Source organism: Folsomia candida, unplaced genomic scaffold, assembly GCF_002217175.1.
Source record: "Folsomia candida strain VU population unplaced genomic scaffold, ASM221717v1 Fcan01_Sc034, whole genome shotgun sequence".
Classification (NCBI taxonomy): domain Eukaryota; kingdom Metazoa; phylum Arthropoda; class Collembola; order Entomobryomorpha; family Isotomidae; genus Folsomia; species Folsomia candida.
The window spans coordinates 1410373-1423951 of NW_019091226.1; the positions used below are offsets into that span (position 1 = coordinate 1410373).

The 13579-nt window shown below is 38.1% G+C and overlaps 1 protein-coding gene across 21 annotated transcripts in view; it reads left to right on the top strand.

Moving 5' to 3' along the window:
- Positions 1-5890: 5890 nt before the first annotated feature.
- LOC110860808 (ABC transporter G family member 23) overlaps positions 5891-13579 on the top strand; it is a 60512-nt gene continuing 52823 nt past the window's right edge. For 5 of the 21 annotated variants that reach the window (XR_004837370.1, XR_004837368.1, XR_004837369.1 and 2 more), the window contains exons 1-17: positions 5892-6103; positions 6255-6284; positions 7033-7564; positions 7663-7817; positions 8037-8144; positions 8242-8335; positions 8471-8537; positions 8613-8919; positions 9405-9600; positions 9682-9859; positions 9942-10057; positions 10121-10188; positions 10271-10620; positions 10690-10727; positions 12137-12176; positions 12535-12619; positions 13476-13505. Coding sequence is in view for 1 of the 21 variants with exons in the window: in XM_035860584.1 (XP_035716477.1) it covers positions 7460-7564; positions 7663-7817; positions 8037-8144; positions 8242-8335; positions 8471-8537; positions 8613-8919; positions 9405-9600; positions 9682-9859; positions 9942-10057; positions 10121-10188; positions 10271-10620; positions 10690-10727; positions 12137-12176; positions 12535-12619; positions 13476-13505 (1937 nt within the window). In the remaining 20 variants the exon portion in view is untranslated. Of the gene's footprint in view, positions 6104-6254; positions 6285-7032; positions 7565-7656; positions 7818-8036; positions 8145-8241; positions 8336-8470; positions 8538-8612; positions 8920-9404; positions 9601-9681; positions 9860-9941; positions 10058-10120; positions 10189-10270; positions 10621-10689; positions 10728-11058; positions 11574-11655; positions 12027-12136; positions 12279-12534; positions 12667-13475; positions 13506-13579 lie in introns of those variants that run through there. The other 16 variants (XR_004837364.1, XR_004837362.1, XR_004837361.1 and 13 more) reach the window with 13 other exon arrangements.

Here is a 13579-nt window from a genome sequence, read left to right on the forward strand (position 1 = left end):
AAAGCGATTTTCGTCTGCACTAACCCTCGCAAAAAGCCAGGTATGAGGTGGCGCGTTGTCGTCTAAAAAAAGGCCAACTCTTTATTTTGACCCCACGTTTCTTTTCAACCGAAGGACGCAGCTCCTTCGGGGTTCCTGCATACACGGCCCCATTTATTGTAGTATTTACAGCAATAAATTTTATAAGGAGGGGACCTTTGGTATCCTTGAAAGTGGTCATCATCATTTTTTTGTCAGATTTTTGCACTTTTCAATTCACGGGCGGTGGCAACCCCTCGTGCTTCCATTGAGGGTATTATTATTTGGTCACCGGGTCATAATAGTAAACCCAAGTATCATATGCAACTAATAAAATATTGAGCAGGTTCAAGTCTTCATTTAATTAAAATTGGCATTGCAAAAGTCGACTCGATCCTGTTTTTGAGATGCTGAAAGCAATTTTGGTACCCAACGGGCGGAAACCATTTTCATACCTAAGTCTTCAGTTAACATGGAACAAATTGCTGGTTTTGAAACACCCATCTCATCTTCTAAATAGGACAGTTTCAATCGCGGATCTCTCATTATTTGTTCCTCTAGTTTCCGGAGCCTTTCTGTGGAAGAAACGGATTTTGAGCGTCCTGGCGACTTTTTGCCCGAGACCTCGTTTCGCCATCATTTAAAATTATTGACCCAATTGAATTTGTGTTTTGTGTTGGGCAGTCTTCATCGTAAATTTTAAGGATTCAACCATAAATCTGCGACACGTATTGCCGATCCAGCATTAAAAATTAAATCACACTACGATATTTAATTTGCAAATCTAGCATTTTTTCCGTCGAGGTAAAGTTTGCCGATTTATTGCTAGTGTTTATGTTAACCCACAGAGCTGAAAAAAATCACAGCCTCCTAAATGTATTTGAAGTTTGTTATTTCATCAAAATTTTGGTCAGAAACAGTGCGGAACATACCTTTTGAAAATTAATAATAAAGCACCTACGTATTTGACAGCGTCACTTTTTCCAAGCATGCCAGCACGTGTCTCGACGAACTGTGAAACTTTGAGGCGAGGGTGACCATAAGAACATTGTTAATTCCGGTGACCGTGGCCATCAAGGGAAACACGAGAAAACCAGGCATCGGAATTTCTTTCGATAAACTGATGCATACAAAAAGACCGAATATTTCGATGACCGGGTGGCAAAACATTATCGCCGGAAGGATAACCTTCGAGAAGTAGGCGTTTAATGACTTTTCTAAAATTTGAACGACCCGGTAGAGTTGGATACAATCGGTGTGCTTGTTCAATCGTGTAGAAGTGATGTGGCTGTGGAAAAATTGTGATAGATGTTTACCACCCGATTGGTAATGGATAGATACATATCGTCACATTAATTCTAAACAGGCCTAGGTGCAGTAATGTCTTAATTTTAAAAAATGTAAATAATTAACTCCTGTAATTTTGGAATTGCGGTTAGGTCCTTGTCTAAAAATTAGGAGTTAAATAACTGCACTTAGGCATTTGTAAAATTAGGCATTTACTGTACTTAGGACTTTTTAGAATTAGTACGACGATAAGTAGGTACACTCCTAAAAATTGTGTTACCCTTTTTAAAAATAAATGCATTCTAAATTAATGAATCTATACCAAAAGTAAACTTGAGACATTTACTCTTCATCAAGTCAACGTTATTCTGGATTTAGGTTGGTTTGACAAATATAGAATTCAGAATGCATTTACTCTTCAAAGCAGTAACTTTAAGAGTGTAGGTTTAAAAAATTTCCATCTTATATTAACCAAACCTTTACAACACATGGAGGAAGTTGACTATGAAAATGATTCACACGAAAAAGATGTAGCAAATCACAATACCATTGGAGTACACTATGTGTGCAGACATCCAGCCTTCAAAGATATGCACGCCCAGGCTCCCGAGGTAGCTTCCCATGCATGTTCCCGCATCTTAACATCCCGGCACCATGGAAAGAATGAAGGGCGGCGTGCATGGGTCGACTCGCAGCAAAACAAAGACCAGCACCGGAAAAGCAGGAATGCAAACGTCGCATAATTTGAGAAACAGCTGGACCGCCTTTGTCGCCAGGGAAATCGGCAGATGGGGAAGTTTGGACAAAATAGAGGCCTCCACGTCCAGGAAAGCGTGGATAACTTGGCTCGGGCCATTATCTAGGGTGTAATTCCACCGAGTTATGGTCGTAACAAGGTACCCCATGAAGAAACAGAAGCCTTGAAGTTTTTCAATTTTGTTTAACCTTCCAAAACAGATGTTGAGACCCAGCCCCGTGCAGTAACCGAGGGAGAGGAGGCATTGCAGTTTAAACATGGCGACTCGACGAGGTCGGCACTTGATTAATCGACCCGATTTAAGGTCCCATTCGAACGGGTAGCAGGACAGGATTTTGCAAATTTTTAAATTAAACTTCAATCCGGGAAGAAATTCGGTTCGATACATGGTTGAAGTTAACGATGTCTAGACTTGGGATGTCCTCAAGCGGATACTTCTCTTTTTATGTAGCAATGGACTTAGGTACAAGATTTGAAATATTGAGAAAGTTTACTATTCGACCATGTCAAACCCAAAGCTCAATGTCAATGTGATTCATTTATGAGTAAATAGGCTGAGTATTTATGTATTTAATTGATCAATAACTGATTAATAATTTATCAAGGTATAGCATTTACATATATACCAATCGGAATAAGTGTCTATTAGATAAATGAATGCTCTACGAGAAGTTTATGATTATGTTATTGCAAGCACCATGAAGTTAAGTCTGAACAGTTAAAAAACTCGCGAGCTCCGTGCATTCATAGGGAATAACTTACTCCCGGACTGGTAATATTAAGTATAAATTCTCGCTACCACAACGCTATATGTGCTTCATTACTTAATAAGAGGTAAATATATTGCTGGTACGTAATGGTTATTACCGTGCCGGTTAAATTATTTATATCACTCCGGTCGGTGATGATTCAATACCACTTTGCTAAGAGAACATGTACGGTACATGATGTACCGTACTTACATACATATTTCTTGAGTTTGCCTATCAGGTTACTATAGGGGTTTAAGCGACCTCTGTGAATTTGGGATGGAAAATTACCCTTCTTAACAAAGGAATATGATAAGGGATCTTATCATTAATAACCTATAATATACATGTACAGCGTAAATTTGAGGACGGCCCATTTTCTGTTTTTCCACTCCAAATAAGGTATTATGCAAGTCAGAGAACTATAAATACAGAGTTATGTACATATATTATTTACGTATGTATGTAATTTTAGATAAGTAGTGCGCGTGTGGGTTGAATATATAATTTTATTTGGAGAAGTGTATTTATTTATAAAATATGTAGGTAGGTAGACATACTTATTTAGACAGGTGTCAAAACGAAGATAAAAGCATGCATTACATAACAGAAATCATCGGTGTTTATAATTTGACATTACTTATCCCAGATATAACCCACCCTATAAAATGGTTTTTTCCGTTTTATCTGTAAAACGTTTTTAACTTTATTATGCGCACTCAAATTGATTTCTAAATATTTCCGGAATATCTACCAACTCTGAAATTATGTTTTACGGTTGATGCATTTATGTATTTATGGTTTAAAATATGACAATAAAGAAACCTTGCTTAACTTTCATTAAAATCGATTTTGGAAACATGACGAAAATAAAGTCATCAAACTACATTTATACCTACATAAGTACAGTATCCGTTAAACAAATCGGCTTTTCTACACAGAATTGTAAGATTTAAATTGGAAGCTGTAGTCCAAGACGCATGTGCATATATGTATAGTTAGCCAGATAGTTGCAAATTAAAAAAATACATGTACTAACTGACTGATTTATAATCCAATAATTAATTAATTTAATTGTAATTTCATTCCAATCTGAGAAAAATATTGAACAAAGCCTTCCCAACCTGAAATTACGATATGAATGCGTAAAAACACCTAATTATAAAAGTATCAAGTTTCCAGTAGTTTTGTCCTATGAATAAAATTTCCTACCTAGTGATGGGTGATGTCTAGGCAAGTACATACATATACATAAGTAAATACATACATGTGTACTTATGTACATATGTTAAATATACGAGAAATGAGATAATTAAATCAAACAAATACATTGTACATAGTATGCAGAATGTGTGTATATCGTGAGAAAAAAAATTATCGCCGTAGCAATAAAGCGATTCAACACAAAAGGTCAATGCCATATTGCCATAGATTTATTTTCGTGAGGAAATTACATAACTATTGTAAATACTGTATTGAGTATGTACTCTTCAATCTTTTCGCAACACTGCAGATTGACCTAGAAGCAATGATTCGTTAAATACTCAGTAACTTTGAAGATAGACTAACAAAATAAGTCTCGCTGGTCGAATGCGGTGGATACGTATGTACATGTTTTTACCTGGGGAAACTTTAGGATTTACATATTTACCCTTTTTAGTTTAGAATTTAAACATATCTAAACTTTAGATGTATATAAATGTGTAGTTCACATTCTATTTAAAATCACAAAAATTGTTGACCTATTAACACATTTGCAGTAACGTGGCTACTATGAGCGAAGGATTCTGAGACTACTCAGGTACATACTTACCCAACCTGATACACATTTTCAATCATGAATCCAAACAAGATAGTTATTAAACAAGGTATTTATCTCGTTAACATCAATCTTCAAGCTGGGAAACCAACGAGCATTGTAAAATTAATTAAATAAATTGATGTATGCATGTGTGCATTTTTGTTATTGTATACATGTACGTATTTATATGTATATGCAAATTGGTTATGTATTTATCAGTTAAGATATGTACACATAAAGTAGCGTATAAACATACATACATGCATACATTATTAAGTAGCTTCAGCTACTTTATGTGAAGACTTTGTCTGTCTGTCTGTCTGTCTGTCTGTCCGTCTGTCTGTCAGCAGGATATCAGGAGAACGGATCGAGATAATCGAAATCGGTTTTCGCCATCATACATAGGACCCCAGGGGGAGGATCCTATCAACTTTTGGGGGCAACCGGACCACACCCCCTTTGGCGACAGGGGGTGTGGTCGGGGCAAAATGAGATTTTTAGTGCAATTTAATCTATAGGTGAAATAGAGTAAAATTTTGTGTTCCGGAGTTGTGCCACACCCCCTCGGCGCCAGGGGGTGTGGTTGGGGCAAAATGAGATTTTTAGTGTAATTTAATCTATGGGTAAAATTAGGTGAAATTGAGTGAAATTAAATGAAATTAAGTGAAATTAAATGAAATTGAGTGTTTCCCCGATTTTGCCGCACCCCTTCGGCGCCAGCGGGTGTGGTTGGGGCAAAATGAGATTTTTAGTGCAATTTAATCTATAGGTGAAATAGAGTAAAATTATGTGTTCCGGAGTTGTGCCACACCCCCTAGGCGCCAGGGGTGTGGTTGGGGCAAAATGAGATTTTTATAAAAATTAATCTATAGATGAAATAGAGTGAAATTAAGTGTTCCCGAGTTGTTCCACACCCCCTCGTCGCCAGGGGGTGTGGTCGGGGCAAAATGAGATTTTTACAAAAAATTAATCTATAGGTGAAATAGAGTGAAATTAAGTGTTCCCGAGTTGTGGTGGGACCGTTTGGGGTGAAGTACGTCTGAAGCTACTTCCGTATGCGCGTTTGCGACGGTTTATTGTATGTATGTATGTATGTATGCATTTCCACGTGCAACATTTTATTTGATGCTACCTAGATTTTCACTTCTCCTCCAGTATATAATTAATTAGTAAATCCTCCTTTTGGATTGAGGTCAGGCAGAAATCACCTTGCACGTTATCAGATGCAATAATTCATTATGATTTAACTGCTACATTGCATATTTCACATCATCTTACAATTTATAAATCTCTCATTTCTTGTTTAGCCGTTCATAAAAATAGTTAAATTTTCAGGTTTATTCTTACAATAACATATTTGTATTTGAAAACAAGCCTCAAAATGTATAACTTGACCGATTGTTCAGCATTAAGGATCGTTTCTGGCAGTAAATCCTACTCGAACAAGGTGATCCTAGACGGAGTGGACATCACGGTGGAAAAAGGAATAATGTAAGATTTCCGTTGTTTTAAATTTTTAAGGAGTGACAACGGGTTTGGAATGGGTTTAAATGAGAGCCGATTTATTGTGTGCTACATTTACAGACATGTATAAAATATTTTTATGAAAAAATTAACAATCATGTACATATGTATTTTACAGCTACGCACTTCTTGGACCGAGTGGATGTGGGTAATTACAAATTTTGTCATTCTGCATTATGAGCTTACATACTAGATAATTCCTGATCGATTATTATGACCATAAAACTAACAAGGGAACATACCGAGGTGTCCAACGAGTTAAGGGTCGACACATATACCAAAATGACCACAATACATGACTTATTAAACAAACTGAAGGAATTTCCGTGTAAAATTCACTTTTCGTCAAGTTGTGACGATATTTGTGAAGAGCGCATGACCGTCGGGTTGCCAGCGGGAGAGGTCGGCCGCTGAACGATCCGGTCGAACACAGAGAAGCGTCGTCGTCTTCACGTCGTCTTCAGAGATTTCAAATTCTTTCAAATTTTGAAAACATCTTGAAAGTTTTAGAAAATTTCAAAAATTACTTCAAAATTTCAAAATTTTCTCAAAATTTCAAAATTTCCTAAAAATTTCAAAATTATCTTACAATTTTCTAAACATTTCAAGATGTTTTCAAAATTTGAAAGAATCCGAAATCTCTGAAGACGACGACACTTCTCTGTGTTTCGACCTGATCGTTGAGCGGCCGACCTCTCCCTCTGGCAACCCGATGGTCATGCGCTCGTCACAAATATCGTCACAGCGTGACGAAAAGTGAATTTTACACGGAAATTCCTTCAGTTTGTTTCACAAGTCATGTATTGTGGTCATTTTGGTATAGGTGTCGACCCTTAACTCGTTGGACACCTCCGTATGTTCCCTTGTAAGATAAAATTTGAATTTCAACAAATCAGAAAGACTCTACCATCAGACAAATCAGAAAGAACCACTCTACTTTCATGCCATAGATCGGAGTACTCCGGCCTCCGGAGGCCGGAGTACGCAGCTTTTTCTGGAGGCCGGAGTACGCGGAGGCCGGAGTACACGTGGCCAGCCGGAGGCCGGAGTACACATGGCCGGCCGGAGGCCGGAGTACGGAGGCCGGAGTACGCAAAATTTCCGATCGCATAGATAGGAGAATTCCGGTCTTGGAGTACGTACTCCGGCCTCCGGAGGCCGGAGTACGCGACTTTTTCTGGAGGCCGGAGTACGCGGAGGCCGGAGTACGCGTGGCCAGCCGGAGGCCGGAGTACGCGGAGGCCGGAGTACGCATTGCCGGCCGGAGGCCGGAGTACGCGGAGGCCGGAGTACGCAAAATATCCGATCTATGTTTCATGCATCATGGGAATTCAGCAGTTGAATGGAGGAAAAATTGAATTATTTGGAAAGGATTTGTCCACCTTTCGAAATGGGATGCCTGGCCGTCTAATCGGTTATATGCCACAGGTAGGTAAATATCTTAGTTAGGGATACACCTAATGGCATACATGCATGGTTAATACAGAAGAACAACTTTCATCTAAAATCACGTTAATTAGTAACAGGAAACTTGTCTGTATGAGTCTTTTACAATTTTGGAGACCTTCATCTACTACGGAAGACTTTATTGTATGCCGTCAGATAAGATTGTATGCAACCTGGCAACTTTAAAAACTGTCATGAATCTACCAAGTTTGAACAGCAACGTGAATAATATCAGGTATGCATAAACTATTAAACAGTTCTGTATAGTAGAGGTTAGTCGGATTAAAATTTTGGAAACCCGACCCGCCCAAACCGATACATTTTTGGGTCCGACCCGTCCGAAGCCGATCTGGCGGGCGGGCGGAAAGGTTTTAACCCGGTTGACCCGGAACCCTGCTCACTTCTGTACAGATCGGTGCCCGCTTTAATTCATGTTTGTTATTTACGAATTAAGCGGTGGGGAGAGGCGTCGTGTCTCCCTCGGCGTGGCCTTACTACATGACCCCCAAATTCTTATCTTAGACGAACCCTGCGTTGGAATTGATCGAGTTTTACGTCAAGGGTTTGTTAAACATATGTATTAATGCAATGTTGGCACGCTTTGCCAAGAATAATTGATATTGTACCTTTACTATTCTTACATATGTACATGATTACAGAATCTGGGATTACTTGGAACGTCTTGTTAAATCTAAAGGAACAACGGTTTTCCTCACGACGCACTATGTACAAGAAACAAGACAATGTGCAAAGGTATGCAATTAAAGCACTTGAATGTAGATACATAAATGCAAAAACAAATTGCCCGGAATATAACAAAACATTCGAAACAATTTCAAATTTTGTGTTAGAAAATTAAGCTTATACTTAACTCCATAAAAATATCAGATTGGATACCTTCGAGATGGCCGAATGCTGGTGCAAGAATCTCCGAATGCATTGCTAGAAAAATATGGTATGGAATTTTATACACTAAATTCTGACTTTTTTTGCATACTCGTTGTGGAAAAAGTGCAAATTGATATTCCAGGTCCTAACTCCGAGTTGAACGCCAACGCACTCGACGACATAATGCTACACTTTTGCAAAACGCAAGTTTCTCCAACACGCAACATTATAACACATTGTCGTCCTAAACTTTCAAAAATGGAGAATGCATTGAACCAAAAGGTGCAATTACTAAAAGTTGGAGTTGTCGAAGCCCTCTCGAATGTAGAACCATTTGAAGAAACTCTGCAGTCTAAAGTTTCAAATCTTTGTGAACACTCGAAGAACTACTATTCTCAACTGAAGGCACTCACAATCTGGAATTTGATTGTGTACATAAGATACCCATTGTGAGTTTAATGCGAATGAACATGGCTATATGTTTTGATGTATATTTAAATATGCACCTACATCTATTTATTATTGCAATATCGTAATATCTTTAAAATCAAAAACACATACCTACTCTCAGGTGTTGTACCCATGCACTTACAAAAATCCCCAATATTGTTTAAATTCTTGAACAATCCCAGAAGTGTATAAACGTATATAGACCCTACAAAATAGTTGCCCTCTTAGTTCTACATTAAGTAAACTATGCAAAATCCAGGGTAATGTTTAATTGATAAACCCTAAAATTTGCTATGGATTTAGTATAGTTTATGTCTTATGAATTCACAGTGCATTATTGTTTTCGAACGGTTTGCATTATTTTCAAGGATTAATGTTATAAAATGAAAAATATCGAAATAACGCGATCTGCCAGATTGTATTAAATTGAGATTATTTCTTAAAACAATTTATTATAACTTAATATTTGATAATTACACAACAGACTGCCTCTGAGCCAACTAGTGTGCTTCCTCGTGAACATTTACCTGATCTTATATACGGTTGGAAATGATCCAATTGGCCTTAACTTGGGGACAATAACTGACCGACCTTGTGACAAGATGAGTGACCAGTCACTAGCCACGAAAGATTATGCCTGTCAATATTTAAACATCCTGGAAAAATCACAGATTAATGTGGTATTTTTTAAAATTTTACTACGATGAAGGAAATTATTTCCACATACATATTTCAAGTGCACAAAATATATTTTTTACAAGGTACCCATGGACTCTGAATTCGATGCATTACAAGCCATTAAAATGGGGAGTATCAAGGGGTATTTAAAATTCCCTGAAAATTTTACACAAAACGTACTAAAACGGTTAGTCTGGAATGTTCATGCCGATGAAGAAATTGTAAATGGATCAGCTATTTTGATTCAATTGGATAATTCAGGTTTACAAAATTCAAAATTATTTATTTTGGAAGACACGCTAACCAAGAAATTAATGACGAAGAGAGTTATATTTATGTACAGAATACATGAACTCCTACTTTGTTACGAAGTCATTGTATGAATCCATGCAAAAGTTAATGAAAGAAATTGCAACGGAGTATGGGATTGACGAACGAAAGGTCACAATACCATTGTCGGTATTTGGTAATTTTTTAAAATCATTATATTGGGACGGGTACTAATTAACTTTACTTTTGTAGTTTCACACCGTCTATGGCAATCTGTCCGACACTTGGAACACATTTTTCGTACCAATGTTACTACTCATGTATGTAAATAAGTGTTTACAAGCACATTATTTGCGGCATAGTGAAATGAACTTGCACATACATATTCTTACAAAATCACAGAATGTGGATGCTCCTGTCAGCAACGATGGGATTTCTGCACGTGACAGACACATATGATGGGACGCTAACCCGCACGATGGCGACGGGAGTCGATTTTCACAAAGTTTTACTTTCCTATTACATTGCAGACATTCCGCTAACCATAATTCAGGCGGGATTGTTCATCTTGTGCGTCTGGTGGGATCGGGGTGACAAAATTAAAGGAAGCTGGGCGTTAATCGGTCTCGTCTTATATCTCGTTCGGATTCCAACTATCGGGTTTTATCTTACCCTTGCGGCACTAAAAATCTCCGTGAAGGATACAATTATGGCGGGGATTTCTATATTGCAGATTTACCTATATGCATCAGGTGAGACACTAAAACTAAAGCATATATTGTCCCGCAAGGATAAACAAACAAACATGACATGATTCCCAGTGAGCGAGGGTGGTAGCGCAAGAGCGATCAGGAACTGGGTAGGTGCCGGGAATTACCATATATCGTCGTAGTAATTCAGAAAAGATCTAAGTGAAGTCGACACTTAATACAGAAAAGACCTAAGTGCACAAAAAAACACCAGAAAATCCCTATGTGCAAGTATGTATTTGCTTATGGCTAAATCGAGCGATATATGAAGGGCAAGATATAGCCATAAGTAAATACATACTTGCACATAGGTCTTTTCTGGTGCTTTTTCGTGCACTTAGGTCTTTTCTGTATTAAGCGTCGACTGCAGTTAGGTCTTTTCTTTATTAAGCGTCGACTGCACTTAGGTCTTTTCTGAATTATGAAGGGTTTGTTGTTAAGGGTCGTGGTCCTCGGGGGGATTATGCCTCTGGGGGACGGGGGGAAGACACCTCGTACAGGAACCTCCGGGGATCCCACGATTCCCTTAATCAAGTCCTTCTTAATATTTATGGATGAGGGGATGAATTGATGATGATGCTGCTGAGAGAGGGCCGGATGATGATGATGAGGAAGAGGGCGGAATCGTCCACTTTTGGGGTGTGGTGGGGGTCGTTCCCGAAGTCCCACGGTGAGAACACCCTTACAGTCGGATAGGGGACCTCTTCAGCTCTGCTGGGGCCCGTGGTGGGATCACCACCACAAGAAGGGGGGATGGGGGAGTGGTTCTCCTGCGACACGTTGGTAGAACACTCCGTGATGCACAATATGGGGCGAGTGCGTATTAACTGTCCAAGTTTTTGCGTACGTGCACAATATGGAGGAATACAACTTGTGAAGATTCCATGACACCCAATAATGTTCCTGTTGTGCACAATTTATAGTTTCTTTACTAACAACACTAATTTATTAAACAGGTAAGTTTTTATAACACTACTAATTGATAACTAAATTTATATATTACGTGTGTGTGTGTACTTTATGTGTGTGAATTTACAGAGAGAGAGAGAGAGATTGACAAGAATTATCTTCCCAGAAACTTTGGGGAAGTTTTGAAGTGAGTCGCAAGTGTGATGCGTAGTCGAGTCGAGGTGGTGCGGGAGAAGACGGCGTGGAAGCCAGGATGAGAGCAATGGCGACGGAGACGCTTGGTTCTCCGGAGTAGTGGTCTGGCCATGCTCCCGAGACCAAGTAGGGGGAGAGGGAGGGGATTGATGAGGATGGGGTCGCCCATAGACTCCGTCCTCACAATTAGTACGACGATATGTACTTATCTAGTAATGGTAATGAAGTCTTACCACTCGGAAACAAACTATTACCAATCCGGGTAGAAGTTAATGTCAAATAAATACCAGTACATAGTATACATATATTTTTATACCATATGTGACTTTACCGCATTTTTAACAGTATAGTATTATTATGACCAAGTCAGAATGCACTAAATAAATTTAAATCTGATTTAAATATTTTTTTCCAGATACATTTTGGCCCATCGAGACTGTCGTGTGGTGGTACCGGTACTTCCGCTTCTGCTTCTGTCTTAACGATATGCATGTAGTATATAAATACTCATTTATGTATTCACAATTATGTTATATTAAGCTAATTTCTTACTTGGCCTCAACTTTTTAACAAATTAGTAACTACTCTTTCCTGATTCGATAAATCATTTTGCACCTTATCAGATGAAATAGTTCTTTATGGATTCCTTGCAAATTTTTCGTCATCTTTCAACTACATAAGCAATAAAGCTCTCAGTTCTTCTCTAGCTAATCACTGGCAAAGTCATGTAGATTTATATTGTCAGACCTATTCTGATAGCAGATATATATTTCAAAATAAGCTTCAAAATGTCTAATTTGACCGATTGCGCAGCAATAAACTTGGTTTCTGGCAGCAAATCTTATTCCGACAAGGTGATCTTGGACAGAGTGGATATCACGGTGGAAAAAGGGACAATGTAAGATCTCCGTTGTCTCTATCCTGAACAATTTTTAATTTCGTGAGGTATTGATCTCAATAAGCTTATTCAAGCACATTAAATACCACATTCTTCCTTCGCATCCTTTAGTATTATTAGCATCATAAAATAGATTGGCACTGTTTCGAGATTTTGGAGGGGTCGTAAGATGTCATTTAAAATCTCGTTACTAATTGTAAGATTACGATTTTTACGAAACAGAACTCCTTGTTTCTTCTTCCTAAACTATTTTACGATACTAAGGATAGGAAGCTTGAGTAGAGTACGCTTACATATGCATCTACGTACAAAGATATATGTACATATTACATATATGCATGTGACATTTTTTGATCCAATATCACTTGTTTTGGTAATTGTTTAACGTTTCTTAACGTTGACATAGGTGACTCATCGCCTGTGACGTCACAGATGTAAAAATCTGCACATTTTTACTAATTTCTCGGCTATGGGAATGTATTTTTAAATTCCATCGGGTCATTTTGTAGAGCAGGTCAGTACCAATTGATTAAATATATGCACTCTAGATTTTGACAAGTTTAGAAGGAGGAGAACCAAAAAGAATGAAGACCTTCAGAAAAATTGGTTCTCCTCCTTCAAAACTTTTCAAAATCTATAGTGCATATTTTTAATAACTTGGTACTGACCTGCTCTACAAAATGACCCGATGGAATTTAAAAATACATTCCCATAGCCGAGAAATTAGTAAAAATGTGCAGATTTTTACATCTGTGGCGTCACAGGCGATGAGTCACCTATGTCAACGTTAAACTTTTGTTATGCATGCATACTGGTAGAACGGAATTAAAGCAACTAACATTCATGTGTTTCACAGCTACGCACTGCTTGGACCGAGTGGATGTGGGTAATTACAAATTTTTTCATTCTTCATTATTTTAGTCTACTACAGAATTCCCGATCAATTATTAGCAGCTCCAA